The 24,041-nt window shown below is 38.7% G+C and overlaps 1 protein-coding gene across 5 annotated transcripts in view; it reads left to right on the top strand.

Moving 5' to 3' along the window:
• The window catches only part of LOC117317566 (inositol-trisphosphate 3-kinase homolog), an 80,375-nt gene that overhangs the window by 37,321 nt on the left and 19,013 nt on the right, over positions 1-24,041 (top strand). For 2 of the 5 annotated variants that reach the window (XR_004530197.1, XM_033872396.1), the window contains exon 1: positions 10,021-10,558. The exons of 1 other annotated variant lie outside the window; for it this stretch is intronic. Coding sequence is in view for 3 of the 4 variants with exons in the window: in XM_033872396.1 (XP_033728287.1) it covers positions 10,085-10,558 (474 nt within the window). In the remaining variant the exon portion in view is untranslated. Of the gene's footprint in view, positions 1-10,020; positions 10,559-18,857; positions 19,414-21,910; positions 22,081-24,041 lie in introns of those variants that run through there. 2 more of the 5 variants (XM_033872399.1, XM_033872400.1) reach the window with 2 other exon arrangements.

The following is a 24,041-nucleotide window of genomic DNA, read 5'->3' as shown; positions in this document are numbered from 1 at the left end:
ACAGACTGGCAGCAGAAGTATGCTATATCGAGAACAGGGACACATTATTGTCGTTATTTGACTCAATCTAAACATATGGAGGACACAAGTTTCCGGCCGTCGAATACCGCCAATTTTCAAATCAATGTTTCTTTACTTACTATTATCAGAATTTACATCCCAAAACTCCAGTGCGACAATGAAATCCAATATTTCAAGAACACCTTGTACATCACCAGCTAACCTGCGACTAAAATCCACATTGTTACACTTTTTCTCGAGCTCTGAATATCCCGGCTATTAGACTGCATCACATCATTTTTTTTAACCGAGTCCCTGTGTCTCGAGTGACCAAATCACACACATACTATACTGTCAACACTGCACTTTAAATTCGTATTTATATAGGTATTACTAAGTTTTTATTATACAATATCATAAATATTTATTATAAATGAATATTTCACCTTGAAAATATCGTATCTATGTGTATCAACATCGTAATAATCAAAACGTGTATGGCACTATATTTTGCGTTGCCTTGGCGACTAGAATAGTTGACTGCCTGCAGTTCCACTACTGTGCACACATGTACGATAAGTAAAACAATGTTACAAAGTGACGCACTTACGTCACACTGTTGCGACCGAATTTTGCAATCTGGTGGCGAAGTTTTAAATTTGGTTAACGTAAATATAAGGATTGATTGTCAATTTTGTTGCTTGCATGGACTGATGAAGGGAAGTGAACCTCGTGCAAATGGTACATGAACTGCTTCGCAGTTCACTTCATTTGCACGAGGTTCACTTCCCTTCATCAGTCCATGCAAGCAACAAAATTGACAATCAATCCTTAAAATTAACAGGTTTAGAGCTAGCTGCTATTTTTATGTGTATCGAGTGGATCACCCTAGAACAGGAAGACGGTGTATCTTCCAAAACGTGACAGATGAAGGAACTAACTACTTGTCTTCATCGATACATCTTACAAAATTTAAAGATATTATCGTCAAAACAATGGTCTTGGAAAACTTTAACCAGAAGAACTAAAACAAAATCCCCCCTGTCAGATACATGTGATTTCCATGTTATAGATGTGGATATAGAGGCATATGAAATTTGCCTGCGTCAAATGATTGTCATGTCATATATCGAATCATATCTTTTACCAGTAGCTTGCATTGAGTGGTAGGCATAATACTAGAAAGCTAGAGACTCAGGATTTGATCTGTAGGGAAGACAGCCAGAGGTCCAGGGTTTGATCTCTGAGGGAAGACAGCCAGAGGTCCAGGGTTTGATCTAAGGGACAGTCAGAGGTCCAGGGTTTGATCTGTAGGGAAGACAGTCAGAGGTCCAGGGTTTGATCTGTAGGGAAGACAGCCAGAGGTCCAGGGTTTGATCTGTAGGGAAGACAGTCAGAGGTCCAGGGTTTGATCTCTAGGGAAGACAGTCAGAGGTCCAGGGTTTGATCTCTGAGGGAAGACAGCCAGAGGTCCAGGATTTGATCTCTAGGGAAGACAGTCAGAGGTCCAGGGTTTGATCTAAGGGACAGCCAGAGGTCCAGGGTTTGATCTCTAGGGAAGACAGCCAGAGGTCCAGGGTTTGATCTCTGAGGGAAGACAGCCAGAGGTCCAGGGTTTGATCTAAGGGACAGTCAGAGGTCCAGGGTTTGATCTGTAGGGAAGACAGTCAGAGATCCAGGGTTTGATCTGTAGGGAAGACAGCCAGAGGTCCAGGGTTTGATCTTTAGGGAAGACAGTCAGAGGTCCAGGGTTTGATCTAAGGGACAGTCAGAGGTCCAGGGTTTGATCTCTAGGGAAGACAGTCAGAGGTCCAGGGTTTGATCTCTGAGGGAAGACAGCCAGAGGTCCAGGGTTTGATCTTTAGGGAAGACAGTCAGAGGTCCAGGGTTTGATCTCTGAGGGAAGACAGCCAGAGGTCCAGGGTTTGATCTCTAGGGAAGGCAGTCAGAGGTCCAGGGTTTGATCTCTAGGGAAGACAGTCAGAGGTCCAGGGTTTGATTTCTAGGGAAGACAGCCAGAGGTCCAGGGTTTGATCTCTGAGGGAAGAGAGCCAGAGGTCCAGGGTTTGATCCCAAGGGAAGACAGCCAGAGGTCCAGGGTTTGATCTAAGGGACAGCCAGAGGTCCAGGGTTTGATCTCTAGGGAAAACAGTCAGAGGTCCAGGGTTTGATCTCTAGGGAAGACAGCCAGAGGTCCAGGGTTTGATCTCGAGGGAAGACAGCCAGAGGTCCAGGGTTTGATCTCTAAGGAAGACAGCCGGAGGTCCAGGGTTTGATCTCTAGGGAAGACAGCCGGAGGTCCAGGGTTTGATCTCTAGGGAAGACAGCCAGAGGTCCATGGTTTGATCTCTAGGGAAGACAGTCAGAGGTCCAGGGTTTGATCTCTAGGGAAGACAGCCAGAGGTCTGGGGTTTGATCTCTAGGGAAGACAGTCAGAGGTCTGGGGTTTGATCCTTGGGGAAGACAGCCAGAGGTCCAGGGTTTGATCTCTAGGGAAGACAGTCAGAGGTCCAGGGTTTGATCTCTAGGGAAAACAGTCAGAGGTCTGGGGTTTGATCCTTGGGGAAGACAGCCAGAGGTCCAGGGTTTGATCTCTAGGGAAGACAGCCAGAGGTCCAGGGTTTGATCTCTATGGAAGACAGCTTGAGGTCCAGGGTTTGATCTCTAGGGAAGACAGTTAGAGGGCCAGGGTTTGATCTCTAGGGAAGAGAGCCAGAGGTCCAGGGTTTGATCTGTAGGGAAGACGGCCAGAGGTCCAGGGTTTGATCTTTGGGGAAGACAGTCAGAGGTCCAGGATTTGATCTGTAGGGAAGACAGCCGGAGGTCCAGGGTTTGATCTCTAGGGAATACAGCCAGAGGTCCCGGGTTTGATCTCTAGGGAAGACAGCCAGATGTCCAGGGTTCGATCTCTAGGGAAGACAGCCAGAGGTCCCGGGTTTGATCTCTAGGGAAGACAGTCAGAGGTCCAGGGTTTGATCTCTAGGGAAGACAGCCAGAGGTCCAGGGTTTGATCTCTAGAGAAGACAGCCAGAGGTCCAGGGTTCGATCTCTAGGGAAGACAGCCGGAGGTCCAGGGTTTGATCTCTAGGGATCGAAGACAGCCAGAGGTCCAGGGTTTGATCTCTAGGGAAGACAGTTAGAGGGCCAGGGTTTGATCTCTAGGGAAGACAGCCAGAGGTCCAGGGTTTGATCTCTAGGGAAGACAGTTAGAGGGCCAGGGTTTGATCTCTGGGGAAGACAGCAGGAGGTCCAGGGTTTGATCTCTAGGGAAGACAGCTAGAGGTCCAGGGTTTGATCTCTAGGGAAGACAGCCAGAGGTCCAGGGTTTGATCCTTGGGGAAGACAGCCAGAGGTCCAGGGTTTGATCTCTAGGGAAGAGAGACAGAGGTCCAAGGTTTGATCTCTAGGGAAGACATCTGGAGGTCCAGGGTTCAATCTCTAGAGAAGACAGCCGGAGGTCCAGGGTTCAATCTCTAGAGAAGACAGCCGGAGGTCCAGGGTTTGATCTCTGGGGAAAACAGTCAGAGGTCCAGGGTTTGATCTCGAGGGAAGACAGCCAGAGGTCCAGGGTTTGATCTCTAGAGAAGACAGCCGGAGGTCCAGGGTTTGATCTCTGGGGAAAACAGTCAGAGGTCCAGGGTTTGATCTCTAGGGAAGACAGCTGGAGGTCCAGGGTTCGATCTCTAGGAAAGACAGCTGGAGGTCCAGGGTTTGATCCTTGGGGAAGACAGAGGTCCAGGATTTGATCTGTAGGGAAGACAGCCAGAGGTCCAGGGTTTGATCTCTAGGGAATACAGCCGGAGGTCCAGGGTTTGATCTCTAGGGAAGACAGCCAGAGGTCCAGGGTTTGATCTCTAGGGAAGACAGCCAGAGGTCCAGGGTTTGATCTCTAGGGAAGACAGCTGGAGGTCCAGGGTTTGATCTCTGGGGAAAACAGTCAGAGGTCCAGGGTTTGATCTCTAGGGAAGACAGCTGGAGGTCCAGGGTTCGATCTCTAGGAAAGACAGCTGGAGGTCCAGGGTTTGATCAAGGGGGAAGACAGTCAGAGGTCCAGGATTTGATCTGTAGGGAAGACAGCCGGAGGTCCAGGGTTTGATCTCAGGGACAGCCAGAGGTCCAGGGTTTGATCTCTAGGGAATACAGCCAGAGGTCCCGGGTTTGATCTCTAGGGAAGACAGTCAGAGGTCCATGGTTTGATCTCTAGGGAAGACAGTCAGAGGTCCATGGTTTGATCTCTAGGGAAGACAGCCAGAGGTCCAGGATTTGATCTCTAGGGAAGACAGTCAGAGGTCCCGGGTTTGATCTCTAGGGAAGACAGTCAGAGGTCCAGGGTTGGATCTCTAGGGAAGACAGCCGGAGGTCCAGGGTTTGATCTCTAGGGAAGACAGCCAGAGGTCCAGGGTTTGATCTCTAGGGAAGACAGTCAGAGGTCCCGGGTTTGATCTCTAGGGAAGACAGTCAGAGGTCCAGGGTTTGATCTCTAGGGAAGACAGCCAGAGGTCCAGGGTTTGATCTCTAGAGAAGACAGCCAGAGGTCCAGGGTTTGATCTCTAGGGAAGACAGCCGGAGGTCCAGGGTTTGATCTCTAGGGATCGAAGACAGCCAGAGGTCCAGGGTTTGATCTCTAGGGAAGACAGTTAGAGGGCCAGGGTTTGATCTCTAGGGAAGAGAGCCAGAGGTCCAGGGTTTGATCTCTAGGGAAGACAGCCAGAGGTCCAGGGTTTGATCTCTAGGGAAGACAGTTAGAGGGCCAGGGTTTGATCTCTGGGGAAGACAGCTGGAGGTCCAGGGTTTGATCTCTAGGGAAGAGAGCCAGACGTCCAGGGTTTGATCTCTAGGGAAGACAGCCGGAGGTCCAGGGTTTGATCTCTAGGGAAGACAGCTAGAGGTCCAGGGTTTGATCTCTAGGGAAGACAGCCAGAGGTCCAGGGTTTGATCTCTGAGGGAAGACAGCCGGAGGTCCAGGGTTTGATCTCTAGGGAAGACAGCCAGAGGTCCAGGGTTTGATCTCTAGGGAAGAGAGACAGAGGTCCAAGGTTTGATCTCTAGGGAAGACAGCGATTATGAATAATTCATGAACATTCATGAATAGTTCATGAATTATTCATGAACTTAGTTCATGAATATTCTTGATTTGTTCATGAACATTTTCATGAAATTCATGAACTTAAAACTTCATGAATATTTTTTTGAAATTATGTTCATGAACATTCATGAATTATATCAAAAAGTTTTGGATTCATGAAATCATCATAGTTCATGAATGTTCATGAACATTTCCATACATGATAATTCATGAATCCTTCATGAATATTCATGAACTTAAAAATATGATGAATACTCATGAATGAAATATTCATGAACATTCATGAACCCTTCATAAATATTCATGAACTTAAAACTATGATGAATACTCATGAATGAAATATTCATGAACATTCATGAACCCTTCATGAATATTCATGAACTTAAAACCAACATGAATACTCATGAATGAAATATTCATGAACATTCATGAACCCTTCATGAATATTCATGAACTTAAAACTATGATGAATACTCATGAATGAAATATTCATGAACATTCATGAACCCTTCATGAATATTCATGAACTTAAAACTATGATGAATGTTCATGAATGAAATATTTCATGAACATTCATTAATCCTGAAATCAAGATTTTCATTCATAAAATCATCATGTTTCATGAATATTCATGAACTATTCTATTCATGATAATTCATGATTAATTCATGAGTTATGAACTTATTTAGAAAATGAATTTGCATGCATTTTACCACTTAATTTCATCAAAGTTTGTCATGAACTGTATCACTATGCATGTTTGACGATATCCTTGTAGTCCTTCCATTAAAAATTGCATTCAAATGGATCCATCACTTGTTTCAAAATTCATAACTGCTTGAAATGAGTATATTTACACAATCATTTGGATGGAAAATCCTTTTAATATTCTTCAGATAAGAGTGATTTATTTTCATTATTGCATTAATTCTCATTGCACATATGATGTGTGTTTGAACAATTTAGTTAAATGGGCAATGCAATTTAAGAAATGCCAAAGCTATTTGAATATTATGTGCACTAAATTTAGGTCACATGCATGGTGATTGATTTTAAGTTAATTCTTACCTATAAACAGGTTGACATATTTCCAGAGTTGAATATTTCATTTCCTGGTAGTGTTGTATTGATCATGAAACAGGTATGAAAGATAAATACTTGCCTTCATTTGTAAAATAACATGTTTTTCATCTCTGTGAGAAAAGCCTCATGGCTGCCATGTATTGGAACTCTCCTGCTAGAAGTTTTTGGGCGGGAAAAAGTTGGCGGGAAATTTGAAGTTTTCTTATTGTTTCCTTATTCTTCTTTAAGCCAACATCAAAATTGTAATATAGACATGGAATTAAATTTAAAACTTTTTAGATATTAAGTTTGTTATTCAATTTAAAATGTAAGGTATTTTTTTATTCAAGAAAATGTTCAATTTTAAGGTCAAATTCTCATTCATTAAAGTTCTTCAAAATTCATTACTATTTTATTCATTTTGATGAATTTTAATGAATATCATCAATGCATGAAAATTCATGAATAGTTCATAATCACATAATATTCTCATTCATTAAAGTTCTTCAAAATTCATTATCAACTGTTCTTACTATTTCATTCATTTTGATGAATTTTAATGAATATCATCTATGCATGAAAGTTCATGAATAGTTCATAATCACATACGATGAATTATCATGAATCTTAATGAATTTGTAAAATTATTCATAAAAGTTCATGAAGAGTTCATGAGAGGTATTTGATGAATATTCATGAACATTTTTTCATGAATCAAAAACTTACAGTATTCTTGAAAGTTCATGAATGATTCATGAACATTCATGAACTCATGAATATCATCTCGCAGGGGAGGGTTCAATCTCTAGAGAAGACAGCCGGAGGTCCAGGGTTTGATCTCTGGGGAAAACAGTCAGAGGTCCAGGGTTTGATCTCGAGGGAAGACAGCCAGAGGTCCAGGGTTTGATCTCTAGAGAAGACAGCCGGAGGTCCAGGGTTTGATCTCTGGGGAAAACAGTCAGAGGTCCAGGGTTTGATCTCTGGGGAAGACAGTCAGAGGTCCAGGGTTCATCTCTAGGGAAGACAACCTGAGTCCAGTGTTCAATCCCTGGAGAAGGGAATTGAAATCAAGAAAATGCCTTGTATTGCAATAATTTAACCTTCAGGGATATTGGATGCAAGCTTTTATCATGAGTGGTATTTTTAGTTGACATGCATACATGATAGTTTTTCCAATTCATTATATGATGTATTTCTGTCAATTTGATACAGTAAAGAAAAATTATTTAACAATTCAGCTTAGTTGTTGGAACCATGGCCTCCCTCCTTCAAGTGTTAAATGCATAATAATTCACAAATATATCCAACACCAATATCAATTGTCCCCTACAAGCAGCCCTCGCACTGTCCCTTTCTGCCCCTTCCTGTTCCTCCCTGTCCCCCTCTGTCCCTCCCTGCCACCTCCTGCCCCACCCTAATTTAACTGTTCCTCCCTGCCCCTCCCTGTTCCTCCTTGTCCTTACATGTCCCTCTCTGCCCCCTCTGTCCCTCCCTGCCTGCCCCCTCCTGGCCCACCCTAATCTACCTGATCCTCCCTGCCCCTCTCTGTCCTTACCTGCCCCTTCTGTCCCCTCTGTCCCTCCCTGTCCTTACCTGTCCCTCTCTGTCCTTACCTGCCCCTTCCTGCCCCTCCCTGCCCCTCCCTGACCCTTACTTGTTCCTCACTGTCCATCCCTGTCTCTTTCTGTCCATCCCTGTCCCTCCCTGTCATTAGCTGTTCCTCTCTGCCCCTCCCTGCTGTCCCTCTCTGTCCTTACCTGTCCCTCTCTGTCCCTTTCTGTCCTTACCTGTCCCTCCCTGCCCCTCCCTGTCCCTCTCTGTCCTTACCTGTCCCTCTCTGTCCCTTTCTGTCCTGACCTGTTCCTCCCTGTTCCTCCCTGTCCCTCCCTATCCCTCTCTGTCCTTACTTGTCCCTCTCTGTCCTTACCTGTCCCTCTCTGTCCTCGGGGCGGCGGTGGCCGAGTGGTTAAGGTGTCCCGACACTTTAACACTAGCCCTCCACCTCTGGGTTGCGGGTTCGAAACCTACGTGGGGCAGTTGCCAGGTACTGACTGTAGGCCGGTGGTTTTTCTTCGGGTACTCCGGCTTTCCTCCACCTCCAAAACCTGGCACGTCCTTAAATGACCCTGGCTGTTAATAGGACGTTAAACAAAAACAAACCAAACCAAACAAACCAAACCTCTCTGTCCTTACCTGTCCCTTTCTGTCCCTCTGTCCGTACCTGTCCCTTTCTGTCCTTACCTTCCCTTTCTGTCCCTCTCTGGCCTTACCTGTCCCTCCCTGCCCCTCCCTGTCCTTACCTGTCCCTCGATCCCTGCCCATCCCTGTCCCTTTCTGTCCTCACTTGTCCCTCTCTGTCCTTACCTGTCCCTCTCTGCCCCTCCCTGTCCTTACGTGCTCCTCTCTGTCCTTACTTGTCCCTCTCTCCCCTCCCTGTCCCTCCCTGTCCCTTTCTGTTCTTACGTGTTCCTCTCTGTCCCTTTCTGTCCCTCTGTCCCTCTCTGTCCCTCCCTGTCCCTCCCTGCCCTTACCTGTACCTTGATCCCTGCCCATCCCTTTACCATATATTGCCACTCCCATGCAACCTACCTTTTATGCAGAGCCATCTTGGAATTTAGTTTTGCATCATATTTTGTAATCTGCATTCATATCATTCATTCAGTCCTAGACATGGAATGAAAAATACGCACATAGGGTATATTCATTGTCCTCTATAAAAGGCACAGTATCACATACACTGGTATACTCATATTACCATGATCATTAATCCGTTTCCATGGTAATGGCCAGGAGAATCATCTTACTCATTTGTTATCTCTACAAATATTTATTAATCCAGCTCTCTCGAGTTTACCTTGTATACATTAATCTCTGTTGTGTTCTGAAGCCTTTTTCGGTCGCCAGGTGAGCAGCGGTCTTACCTGTATGGAATACCTGTAATGAACAAGGTATTTTTATCAGGTATAGGTAGGTGTACCATCTACCTACCTAATTAGGCCAGCGAGTCGTCTCTCAAAGAATTTGGAGATATATTGGGTGATGTTTGCTGTATGTGATGGATTTTTACAGAAAACAGAGATGTTGGGTCCAATCAAACTTTAAGGGAATTTGATATTTAAGCAGACAATTTAACCTTGATGAGGGATCTTCAATGGAGACATTGTCGCCAGTCTAACAAGTAGAGAGTTTGATATTTACATGGATACATTTACCTGTGTCGGTAATCACCGTCTGTACCTTTAGGTGTCAGGAACGTTGTTAGTGCATACCATATTTCATCAAGTCAATGAACTACTTTCAATTTAGTTTCTTTATTCTCACAAAATTTGGATACAGCAAAGGGCATTAAGCTTTTGTTACTTGTAGTGTATATATATATATATATATATATATACATTCTGGACCTACAGTTTGTGAGTGTACGTTATACAACTGCATGGATATCTGTACCAAACAGGAGAAATTTGTGACTTAATTGCTGTGATTTTGATCAGTGGATAAGATGTCCTGTGAAATGTGTCCTACATCCTGACAGTATTAAAAATATTCTTCACTTCATGAAGTAATTCTCGGATACATTGTAAAATTGATTCCTTTGACATTTCTTTCTGACCACTAGTTAAAAATATAATATAAATTGTAAATTTTCAACTTGTAAAGACAACTTTTTCTGAAGGACAAGGAAGATATTGGGTTCAGACTGTTTTTGCGAAGACATACTACCTAATGAAATGAAGGATTGTGTCGTAATATTTAAAAAAAATTGTGCTTTTAAAATCAATTACTTGCGGATTTACTATCAAAATTCCTTAGTATCTGTACAAGAACTGGAATTTTGAAAAATCTTAATTTGGTTTTCATGTTAAGATGGCTAAATCTTGGTGATTGATTTGTTTATCTTGGATTTGTTAACTTTCTTTTGATTGGCTAATAATCATGGGATGCTGTCTAGGAAGTAAGCACTACATTCCTTCAGATGAAAGAGGGATTGAGGCTTTGGAAGATCCAGTCTCAAGGTATACCAACACACCGATGGTCCCCAGTGTTAAACAGCAGCAGAGTAAAAAACGCGTATCTACGAGGGTCATTCATTTCCCGGAACTAAATATTTGTATCTCCAAGGAGACAAATATTGATAAGCAAAATCGCTGCAATTTGCATAAGTCGTCTGGTGGATATATTAAAGAGGGCCATAAATTTGGTCACTTTCCGAAGTGGCGAGGATACAAGATGTGTAATTTGTGTGAAAGGGAGGTAACTAGGAAAACAAGTTACGCCCAGGAAAATCAACAGAACATTGTGGAGCATAAACCCTTATGTAAAAAATGTAGTGTGGCCTTCGGTATGAACAATAAACGGTCTGAAGAACAAAACCTCAACTATACCACGCTAACTCAGCTCCTAGCAATGGTAAGTTCAACTGTGACTCTATAAATAGCATACCCTCTAAACTCCAGGTTTTGGTACATTTATATATAGGTCAGAGTACCAAATCTACATTTCATGGCTAATGTACGTGTACTTTAAGTATGACTTTCTCCTTCCATATATTATAATATTGTACTTCTCATACTCCTCCTTTGTGAATTGTAGTTGAATACCATGACCCCTGACCTCCTGACACTACAATAAGGAACAGCTTTTCCACACCTGGACATTTTAGAAAAGCTTTAAGTCAACACCATACTCTAGATCTTATACCTTATAATGGTTTCATTGTCATGAAGTCTCACATTATCTTCTTCATTTCCAAGCTCCATTCTCCTGAACTTTGACGGAGGTGTACATATAGAACGCAGGAGGTTACCCTTCCCGGCCACCTGGTCTAACTGTACTTTTTCAGGGGTCTACATTTCTACCTTTAAGTCATTGAGTTAAAAGTGTAGTGCTATTGTTCAATTTATGTATTCTCTTGTTGTACAGGTTAAAATGTAAAATTTACAGATTAAATTCAGTACTTAAAATAGAAATAATTAATGTTTTAATGTAGGCCCGATTACTCTTCCGTAGCTTTGGTACCATTAGGTTCTTAAATCCTGAATTATGGGGCAAAGAGAAATTTGAGAACCATGAAACATTCATAGTCTAAATGAAATAAGACTTTTCTGCTCCTGTATGATACACTGCAGTACTGCTGTGTATCATGGAGGTATATGTATCATAGAGGTACAGATAAGTGTATCATAGAGGTACGGATTAGTGTATCATAGAGGAACAGATTAGTGTATCATAGAGGTACAGATAAGTGTATCATAGAGGTACGGATTAGTGTATCATAGAGGAACAGATTAGTGTATCATAGAGGTACAGATTAGTGTATCATAGAGGTACAGATTAGTGTATCATAGAGGTACAGATTAGTGTATCATAGAGGTACAGATTAGTGTATTATAGAGGTACAGATTAGTGTATTATAGAGGTACAGATTAGTGTATCATAGATGTACAGATTAGTGTATCATAGAGGTACAGATTAGTGTATCATAGAGGTACAGATTAGTGTATTATAGAGGTAAAGATTAGTGTATCATAGAGGTACAGATTAGTGTATTATAGAGGTACAGATTAGTGTATTATAGAGGTACAGATTAGTGTATTATAGAGGTACAGATTAGTGTATCATAGAGGAACAGAAATCAGAAGTCTAATTTCAAACTTTCTGTATCCACTTTGTATTCAGACTGAGAGCTGTGTAGCTATAAAGTTGTCTGGATACTTTTCTGACCGCCTTCCTGAGCTGCCCACAATTAGATCAGTCAATCTTTTGTCATTGCTCATCAAAGATGGCTGCACATTGATATATATGTGTGTGTGACTACAGCCTTTGATTGGTTGGAATTTTAGTCTAGTCTGATCATCAAACTTTATAGAATACATATTTTATATGCTTCATGAACCTCAAATGATGACTTTCATTAGAATTCTAAACATCGTTTACAACTATTTAATATTTATTAAAGTATACAAATATCTGGTATGTATAAATGTACTTCCTGTTTCTATCGTCATTGATTTATGCATCAAACAAAAATACGAGTACACTGACGTGTTGCACCTGTTTGGTGTGACATTTTGTTATTGTCTAAATGTTTACCTATATATAGCTACACGCTCCCTGATCCTGTGTGTGTCGTCAGTGACTTAATCTCTCTACAACAGATTATTAAATGTCAAAATCTCTTGGCTGACATTTGCCTTTTAATCATCTGAGACTTTCTGCATTATTTGCAGGATCTTTCGTCATTACAGGAATGCACCATCTATTAGTTTTACATGGAATTAGTTTTAACTTTTTTGTCAAAGAATTTCTGAATCTGACCTTAGATGACCTCTTGTGTCGAGGGAAAAGAGGTTTATGAGGGTTTCTACTGTGGTGGTTGCATTATAACTTTACTTCTAAGACATATGACATAATCTGAGCTAGAAGAAAAGTCACATGAACAAATACAAATATCAGTATCATAATATTATGTTAAACAATTATGGCCCTTTTTATGCCCATCTTGTCCCGTCTGATCCCGATGCAATATAACTATAGCTAATCTCAGGAATTGCTGATGTGATCCTCACCAAACTGGGTTTCTGGGTGTCAAGTGGCAGCACCGGATTGATGTTTACTTGTTTACAGACATTTTCTAGTTTATGTATCAATATTTCAATAGAAGCATTTAAGTGCCATAACTGTTTTATTACATTAAGCATATAGTGCTAAAAGGTATGATCCCATGCCATTAAAACTGCATCTTATTCCATAATATTCACCATAACATCATAAATATAGCATCTTTGATAACACATTGTATTGTAATAGACATACGGATATAGATAGAAGTATTGCAATAAATCTTTCGGTGTTTGAATTTTTTTTTTAAACTTCACCAGTATAGTTTTCACTATAGGCCTCTATATTTTCATCCGAATACAAGATATATTGTAATTAGGAAAATAGTACATATTTCTCTGTTGCATATCAGATGTGTAATAGGATGGAGGAATGAAAGATATATCATGGCCTCAAACTAACAATTTCTCACGGTGGCTAAAGGGACATTTCCTGCTAGCTTGAGCTAGTTACCTGACCTACACTATCCTGTATGCCCTTCATAAAATCTCTGAAAAAACTGGTTGTCAGATATTTGTAAAAGTTTGTGTTAGACATGTACAGCTAGCTATAAGGGGTTCTGAGGTAACTACTTGTAGGGGTGTTGATCCTCTAGGTGTCCGGGAAGGGCCAGAATGAAGTTGCAGTGCAAATTCTTCAAAAAATCCTCTCTTCTGGACTACACTTCCTAGCAGATTTCACTATGATACAATTTATATTGTGAACCATACTAGGATAGTAATTTATTGTATGCATATATTGTAAATAATTAATATGTACTCAGAAAGCAGTTGCTTGCTTAACTGAGGGTAGGGGTCTACAACAGGAATAGAATTCCCTGCAAATATACCCAGTAATGGTCACCTAAATGTTTTATAGGTTCCTCTGGTCAATGCAATACAAATGTGTTTCACAAATATTTCAACAACTACATATTGTTGTTCTTTGTAAAATTCTTAATTGGTTGGAAATTTATAATCAATTATCGGTTAAACAACAAACTACTAATATGATCAATTATGTGTTAAACAATTCAATATGTCACGTACAGTGTAAGTGTAAGTGTATTTTAGATTTTCTCACAGCATTAACACTCAAATTAATGGAGTGTTACAAACTTTTCATTTCTTTTCTATTTGTACTTATATTTAATTAAACTTAATTAGCGTGTAAATTACCTAAACACTGTAAAAATCACACTTTTTCTGGCTTCATCAGTACCTGAAAAAATAACATCCGATTTGCTAATTACGTGTTATCGACTGATAACATATATATAATATTGATTATAATTGAGAACTTTGCTGTACACTAGTTAACTAATGTTGTATATATAACTCAGTTTCTTGTCTTGTGCTGATGATAATATCCAGAATTTGGTGTACACTTAAATTAATAGTATTGTACATACATTGTATATAACTCCATCTCAAGCTCTTTAGTCAATGAGATTTCAAACTTCAAAATTGAAATCATTTTATCCATAACTCATACACGATTCAGATAAAGATCTACTAGTAAATAGCTAGGTATAGTACATTGTTTACATATATCTCTATTTACTAGAGAACTGATTGATGACCCTATGAATGACGTCTGTATTGTAACCATATACTTTCCTTAGGCTATAGGTGTGATCATTTCTGGCTGTGGGTTAGGACAGTTGTGACATCATTACAGTACTTTGTTGATATGAACCAATCGGATTGTGTTGTTTTGTTTATAAATGATGAGATGAATTATTATTGTCATAGTCCTTAGATTTCAAAAACAAAACAAGAATATTTGTAACAATGGAGTTTTTATGTTAGAATATGTTTAATACAAGTATGTTAGAATATGTTTAATACAAGTTCCTACCCGGTATATGTTCTGGGAGGGTATTTTCAGATCTTCAGATTAAATACCTACCTGGTATATTATAATTAATTAGGAGAAACATCAAGTACGATTGAATGTAAACTATGGTATGTGCATGTATACGTACCTGCATTGTCATGACGATATGAATGAAATCTTGATTTACAAATAAATTCAATCATGACTGTAATAATATATATATTGTAACACCATGTTATTGCTCAACATCAGTTCAAGAAATTATCCAATAATTTAATTTTGTGTTTTGGAGTTTTGACATACTTCTGGGTAATTACTTAAAACTTGGTGGTGGTTTGTGTTTCTTGGGAAACTGAGAAACAGACTGTCTATGCTGTCATTGTTGTGGCCTTAGGTACAACGCTTTACTATAACTGCTGACATACGACGGGACTCCCACGTTGTTGAGTAACGTAGCCACCAACTACTACAAGAAAACCCTGCCTCAAAATGATCCTAGCTGTTCAAGGCGCGAAAAACCCAGCAAACAAACAATTATCGCCTTGTGAATAGCCAGGGTCATTTTGAGGTGGGGTCATTTTGAAGTGGGGTCACCGGGAAGACCTGTCACAGGCATCCAGAGAAATTAGGGTAAAGTATCTTGCCCATGGATCCAATTGTAACAACAACAACAACTGTCTGACCAGTCAGTTTCTTAGCTTCCAAGAAACATAAAAACAAGGGTAGGGAGTGTAAAAACAAGGGTAGGGAGTGTCGAACCATGTACCTCAGATCTTCCACCTGAGGTGATGTGGCCGTCACTCTAGAAATTACTCTTTCTCAAATTCAGGTTACAGAAAACTGCATTATATATTTTCTATTCTACCATGTTTGCTATGTAACGCCAGTTTTGATTGGTTTAAAACCATGTATTATTTTCCAATAACCCACGCTCGTGCCAATAATACACGGTAGTGAGTCACGGCTGTTACAATTTTATATATCTAATATTCACACATTTTATAAAAGGTTACTATAGCCGAGTGGGCTAATGGGTTAGTCTTTCAGTAAATTTTTATCACGATGCGAGTTCGAATCCTACGGAGGCCCCCCCCCCCTTTTATTTTTTAAAAAATTTTTTTTATCCTTTTTTTCAAAATCAATGCCATATGATAGATGCTCTTGATCGTAGTACTGTATTGCCTGTATATTTCATCAACAAATAATGCAATACTCCAGAAATAAATTACAAGGTTTTCTCGGTGTTTCTTTGCAGTACATGGCAGAATAGAAATAATCAACTTTGACTCGTGTATTGTTGCAGGATATACAACTCGGACTCGGATATTTTGCAATTTTAATTAATAACTCAGGCCTGTGTCCTTCGTTATTAATTTAATTGCAAAATATCCTCGTCCTCGTTGTATATCCTGCAACAATACACGAACCATCGTTAATTATTTCTTAAATATACAGGTAGGATTTTCTGTTAGACAGGAAGGATTTTCTGCGACATGGGTAGGATTTTTCAAATATATGAATATCAAAGATGTCATCACAAGTTCATGCCTATAGGTGAGAAAAACAAGAGTCCCCATCCAAAAAAATAAAGGCCGACAGGTATAAGCCTTTGAGTACACCTAAGATTTGTGTTTACTTTATTGACAGATGATGTTATCAATTCAGGTAAATGTCCACATGTACAAGTTTAACACACCTGAGTGACACTCTGGTCATTTAAACTTATGTTATGTAGGTTGTTTTTTTTCCTGTGGCCTATCCTAAAATATCAAATTGATGCAAATGCATGTACAGGTCGATGAACCTGGAATATTGTGTCATAATATATTACAAAATATTATTTTTAGATGGAAACAAATTCTTCCTTTAACTGTCCCCATGAAGTCTTTAATAAAAACCACATGGTTTTATCTAGATTTTTCAAGAAGAAATAGTATATTAAGCTAAGATTGGTATACATTGTATGTGAGAAAAAAGAAAAGAAAAAAAACCTAGGCATTTTAAAATGGCTCTGCATGTTTATTGGATATTTGATTGATTTTAAACCTTTAAGAATTTTGCTTTATTTTTTTCTTTTGAAAAATAAAACTGAAATTATAAAGTGTTAATTACCCCCCAATGTATATTATTGAATGATCGTACCGTAAACTCAAAATATGTTGTTGTTTTTTTACATTTGACGAAGCTAGGAAATAAAGAAGTGTTAATGAACACTGAATCGTATACTGTATAGATTGTATTAGAAAGCAGATGTTCAACACATCAGTTCATAATCGAAGCAGCTGGTAATTATTTTTATACTGGACTTTCTTTTCTACCTCCTTCCCTTACAATCAACTTGGCTCTGTTCGGGAGTTGTGTGGACTGTCACCGGCTCTGTTCGGGAGTTGTGTGGACTGTCACGTACAGTATACAGATTGGGTAATGATGGACTATGGTTATTTATCAAAGTCACATGACTGTACAAAACACTTGAAATGACTGATGATGACAATGTACTTTGTCCAGAATGGAATGTGTATGGCAGACTTTGTAAGTATATTCTGAAATACTTGTTACCCTATAGGTATATATTCAGTCATTAAGGCAACATCAACATTAAAACAAATTCTTATAAACAGTGATTTTTTTCTCACCTGTGACTTCGACATGAAGCAAGTCTATGGTGTTAACTTTTCTGCTAGGCTTAAACTTCCATTTATCAAATAGAGGTTTTTTTGGTTGTTTTTGAAAAATACAGAAATTTGAGTGAATTTTGGAGTTTGCTAAAAATTGACAGTGGAACAGACAAGAAATGATTGTGTGTTATTCTTGTTGGAACTCAAATCTTGTTGGACATAATAACTTAAATCATGAATATTGGGTGTTTAACAAACTTTTGAATATGTATTCTGGATTCAAATTTGACATATTACCGACAATTCAGTGGAAAAAAGAAGAGGAAATATCAGTCTTTAGCGTAGACCTGATGAAGGTCATTCAATGGTACCAAAATCCCTCTGAGATCTTGTGTTAAAATGTAGTTTTATAAATGCAATGTGTCACATGTGGACTGGGTGTCAGAATTTCTTCGCATCAGTTCGTGTGCTTAAGTAATTAAAGGGCGAGATATGGTTGGGTACACACGGTTGATTGCACTATGCTACACTATGCTACACTTAGTAGTCTTAAGTGTCAGAATGTTTACAGCAAGCAATTTTGTCATTAGCTGTCAATCAAAACTCTAGCATTGTAATGTAAGATGCTCTTTACAAACAAATTTTTGTTGGTTTGAATTTGTTACAAGTTTCAGAGGTGTAGAATTTCTATCGACTTCAGGTGGCAGGTTTAAATTGGGATCTTAACGGTGGGGTCTCCTTGTAGTAGTTAGTGACTACCTCATTGAACAACCTACAGGAGACATGTTGTATGCCATTCAGAGCAATTAGGATAAAGTGTCCTGCCTGTTCTCAGCTTCCTGTGAAACACCAACGTTAACTGTCATGGGTAGGGAGTGTCTAATTAATTACCTCCGAATATCACCTAGTAGATTATGTGGCTGGCGATCAAACCGACTTCGCTTTCGCAGGACGTAAAAGTTGTGAGTGCTATTAAAAAAACAAGAAAATCTTTAATTTGGTGAAATAAAGCTAGTGAATGGTGCTGTTTTTTTTTTGTAATTTTTCGTTGTTGATGGCTGGGTGTGTTTCACTGGCTTTGCATGTATTCTTGTTGAAATTGACCAAATTAAATCTTTTTACAAAAGATATAAAAATTTGTAAAAAATTAAAATATCACGACATTGTAGCACATGTTAATCTTTCACAGACTATTGAGCCTGTTTGACTGAATTGTTAAAATTTCATTAAAAATATATTTAAAAAGATTTGGATATTATGATATTGTAGAATGTGTTTTCCTTGGCACATGCAATAGTGAGTCTGTTGAAATTTTGAAAACAAAAAATGTTTGTTTTGGTTGTTGATATTTGATAGCCGTGGTACGTGGGCTACAATATCAGATATATTTTGCACTTAATTCAGGTTTATTTACCTGTAATCTTCACTGACTACGTATACCTTATATGATGTAATATACCTACCAATCCTTAATATCCTCCTTTACTATATAATCTGTAAATAAACACAATGTGAATGTATGATAAAGCATTGACAGAGAGGGGTGAAAATCACGCTAATTTTAACAGAGGATATCCGATGGTATTGAATGACGGATGATCATGAGTGAGATTTCGTTCACGGATTGTCCAGTGATTCAGGTTGTGACTATATAAGAGTGGAGGTCCTCTGTGTTAACATACTTGTGTGTCACTTAAGGACATATAGGACATAGAACAGCAATTATATACATGTATATATCTTATATACAGTCATCATAGCCCACTCGACAGTGTATGTGTAATGTACACTCAGTCTTACCTACACAAAGATTCAATTGTGTCCGTTCTGTCATAGGAAACTACTGTAAAACTACAATCAGTTCCAGTGTGTAAGTTCAGTTTAGTGATTAGAAGCCGACTCCACCGTCTTTAAAAAAGTTATAACTTGACAAAGGAGATTTTCTGTAATGACACATATTCAGATTCCTTGGTTAAGAGAAGAGAAACAGGATTGACAGCTGTGTTGAATGATTCCTTATACCCTGTGAACCAGTTGTTTTAATTTTTCACCATTGTGATAGACTGTACTGTTATAATTAAGTGTCAAAAGTGTATAACTGTGATCATTGTGTACCAAACCTGGAGGGGTTTTAACTTTAGGATGCAGAGTTTCCTTACCAAGAAATTACACATGCACATGGAAAGCTGTCTGTCCCTGTTGTTAAAGGTAAAGGTTTCTTTATTTATCTGTATATCCTTCTATCATCTTTATCTGTCTATCCTCCCTCTATATGTCCCTCTATCCATCTGTCTCCTCCATCCATCTATCTCTATTTTTCTGTCTTCTTCCTTCATCTATCTGTCTATCATTCTGTCTTCTCTCTCCATCTATCTGTCTATCATTCTGTCTTCTCTCCATCTATCTGTCTATCATTCTGTCTTCTCTCCATCTATCTGTATCTTTGTCTTCTCTCTCCATCTATCTGTCTATCATTGTCTTCTCTCTCCATCTATCTGTCTATCATTCTGTCTTCTCTCCATCTATCTGTCAATCATGCTGTCTTCTCTCCATCTATCTGTATATCCAGTGTCAGTTCTCCCTCCATCTATCTGTACATGTATATCCAGTATCTTCTCCCTCTATCTATCTGTCTAATGTTCTGTCTTCTCCATCCATCAATCTGTACTAATCGTCTTATCTATCTTTATTTTTCTGTCTTCTTCCTCCATCTATCTTTATAACTTTCTGTCTTCTCCCCTGTCTTTTCCTTCCATATATCTATCTTTCTGTCTTCCATTTATCTATATATCCTTCTATCTTCTCCCTTATATGTCTGTCTACCCTATCTTGTCCCTCCATCCATCTGTCTATCTTTGTCTTCTATTTATCTGTCTATCCTATCTTTTCCCTCAATCTATCTGTCTTTCTTTGTCGTCTTCCATTTATCTGTCTATCTTCTCCCTAAAAATGGGCCGCGGTGGTCGAGTGGTTAAGGTGTCCCGACACTTTATCACTAGCCCTCCACCTCTGGTTTGCGAGTTCGAACTCTACGTGGGCCAGTTGCCAGGTACTGACCGTAGGCCGGTGGTTTTTCCCCGGGTACTCCAGCTTTTCTCCACCTCCAAAACCTGGCATGTCCTTAAATGACCCTGGCTGTTAATAGGACGTTAAACAAAAACAAGCTAAACTAAACATTCTCCCTAATATGTCTGTATATACAGTGTCTTCTCCCTCCGTCTATTTGTTCCATCTTCTTCCACCATCTATCTTTATATCTTTCGATCTTCTCCCCTATCTTATCCCTCCATCTATCTGTCTATCTTTGTCTTCCATCTATCTATCTAGCCTTCTGTCTTTTCCCTTACATGTCTGTCTATCCTATCTTGTCCCTCCATCTATCTGTCTATTTTTGTCTTCCATCTATCTGCATGTCTATCCTCTCTTCTCCCTTATGGCTGTCTATCCTATCTTTTCCCTCCATCTATCTGTCTATCTGTCTGTCTTCCATTTATCTATCCTTCTTTCTTCGCTTAATGTCGTGTCTATCCTATCTTATCCCTTAATCTATCTGTCTATCTTTCTGTCTTCTTCCATCTATCTGTCTATCCTTCTCTCTTCTCCCTTATAAGTCTGTATATCCTATCATTTCCCTCAATCTATCTGTCTATCTGTATCTTCTATTTATCTGTCTATCTTTCTGTCTTCTTCCATCTATCTGTCTATCCTTCTCTCTTCTCCCTCATGTCTGTCTATCCTATCTTTTCCCTCCATTTATCTGTCTATCTTTCTGTCTTTAATTCTTCCATTTATCTGTCTATTCTTCTCTCTTCTCCCTTATAAGTCTGTATAATCCTAATATTTCCCTCAATCTGTCTATCTTTAAGTCTTCTTCCATTTATCTGTCTATCCTTCTCTCTTCTCCCTTATAAGTCTGTATATCCTATCATTTCCCTCAATCTGTCTATCTTTCTGTCTTTTTCCATTTATCTGTCTATCCTTCTCTCTTCTCCATTTATATGTCTGTCTATCCTTCTGTCTTGCCTGCAATATATTCAGATGCTTTACATCTTAGCCTAAAGAGATATTACTATGTTTATTTGTTAACATGTGTCTACATAGTAACAAAATATGACATCATCGATTCAATAAACACTCAATTGTCTATTATGGCGTCATATATAGGATTGGGAGATAATCATCAGTATTTTTACAGTAGCATGTTCAAAATATTTTTCTTTCTCCTTTCAATGGGTTTTCTGAAAAAAGGTTATAAAAGGTTTTAAAAGTTTTTCATCCGCAATTATCACTTAATTTGATTTTGAGTATTCTGGTACATGAATGTGATTGTGTACCCAAACCCCCAGATCTTAGAGTGTTGGTGGTTCTGCCAATGTGATATTCATATCAGCCTACAGAGATGTAAAGCATCTAAAAAATTGAAAATGAAAGTGTTCATCTTTTACAAACCAGTGTTTTCATTGCTAAAATTTATATATATAGGAAAAATTGTGTAAAAATTGACAGGTGTGTCATTGTCATCATTATATAACAGGTGCATGTTATCATACCTGTAAACATCGAGTGGCCTGGATCACAATCTGTGTCTACCTGATAAGGTACAAAAGATCAGCTTTATGGATGTGTCCGACTTAGATAAGATGTTGATCCTAAATTTAGTGGCAGACAATGATGACATGCTTCGATTATACCGTGGTAGATTGTAACAAGCTGATAATGACCCCACGTCAGAATCATTAATCTGTTTGGATATCCAGCTAACATCACTTATTGCTATATCTTTATACGTCATGTTGATGTTATTTTGTCCAAATTAATGACGGAATGGAAACAGATCAATACTGCAGGTACATACCAGTGTATAGGATGCCGAGGGTAAGTCAACTTACAGCTTTTGGTCTGGGCTAATATAGGGCTAATTAATTGTGTCATATTGACGTTATCTCGACCGAGTTAATGACGGAATGAATCCGATCAACATATTGGTATGTGGGATGTCGAGAGTATGTTAGATAATTCCTTTACAACTTTTCGGCTGATCGAGGGCTAATAAATTGTGTTAGCTATCGACGTATTTTAGTCAGAGTTAATGATGGAATGGAATCGATCAACATGTCGGTATGTGGGATGCCGATGGGTAAGTTGGATATATCATTTACAGGTATAGGGCTGAGTTAAATCTATCGATGATGTCAATGATAATACCAGATAATAGAAAAACATAGGACTGTCTATATAGCTATCAGGTTCAAATTGCTTTCGCTTAATATACATACAGGTGTAGTTAATTCGGACAGCAGGTGTCACTGATATTAATCAGTGTACATATGTACATCATGTACCCATAATGTTGCATATATAAACGTTTCAGTAAGGTAATATATCAACAGAGTTTTTATGCTCGACGCCTCCATTTCATGGTAATTAAAATTTTCCAAAAAATAGTGTGAGGAAAATTGGAAAGCCTTCATTCATTCATTATTCTTTATTCCTCAAAAATATGAGAGTGCATATTACAAGTAATAATAATGAAAATTAGAAATTATCAGAAAATCTTACGATGTACAAACATATCATTAATATAAATTCAATTGTTCATCAAATCATTTCCCTTTGCTGGTGGGTTTATTCACCCTTGACATATAGACTACATTATATATCGGCAGCGTTGAAATAGAGCTGCGCCGCTTTCCATAGGAAATAAACACTGTCTAGTGCGAATTCGTAGCATACAGCTTTGCTTTCAAATTCATAATTGTCTATTTCTCGTTTAAATAGGGCAATTAAAAAACGTTCTTCTTCCATTTGCGATAGTATCAGATACGGTTGGACACCATAATAGTTTATTACTTTGTCCATGAAAGTGTCCCTAATAAAAAATGTCACATTACAGTCAGTGACGAAATGCCTAATGACGTCAGGGAACGGTTTTCCGCACTTCCCACAATTTTTACTATTTTGTTCTGTAGGTGGGCATGTTATCATTTTACAGATGTATAATATTTCTTTCTTGTTCGTATTTTCCAACTTTAACAAGTTGTATGGTTCAGTATATGTCTTATGTACATTTTTAAAACGATTAAAATCAGAGTCATTGTTCATTCTTTCTTCCAGTTGTTTGTCTTCATGTATATCTATCGCGGCTTTTACGATATATTTCCACTCGCGTCGTCTTGGAAAGTTGCCGTTTTTAGCATACTGGGATATGTATGATGTTAAATCGTACTTTTGGAGAATGTCGACTATATCAGGCACGAATCCACCTTGTCTTTTCGATGTTCCATTGCGTTCTAAGAATTTAAAAAGTCTGCGGATGAAGATATCTTTCGTTATACTGTTTGGTGGACTGCTAATCAGACAGTGTAGAAAATTCAGTTTCCTCTTTTCAATTTCGCTATTGATTCTGTTAATGCCTAAAATCATTTCATACATATCTGACCTTGAAGATTTCCTCACATTAAGAATAACCTTCGCCACATAGTGCTGGAAAACGTCTAGCGATTGTTTGTCCTTTGCTGTCATATTGAAAACATCAAAAGCTTAATTGTTAAAACATTGAAACCTTCTGAACTTGTCATTGGTTACAGACGCGTGTATTTGTGTGGCTCCAACACTTCTATTATATGTCATAATCAAACTTGTGGTCTTAATATATTGTGTCATACGTCAATTACATTTTATTGCTCTAAATCAGATTCAGCAACATTTCTCATGAATGAATTGCGTGATATTACAGATCATTCTTTGTTGTGACGTATGGACTTAATTGTGAGGAAGGAGTTTTTAAACAATTTTCTCAGTGAGTTCAACAGGTGAATTTAATCTTATGTGTGAAG

This window comes from Pecten maximus, chromosome 19 (assembly GCF_902652985.1).
Source record: "Pecten maximus chromosome 19, xPecMax1.1, whole genome shotgun sequence".
NCBI lineage: Eukaryota > Metazoa > Mollusca > Bivalvia > Pectinida > Pectinidae > Pecten > Pecten maximus.
The sequence above is the reverse complement of the archived record's forward strand: the minus strand, read 5'-3'. Positions and strand labels throughout refer to the sequence as shown.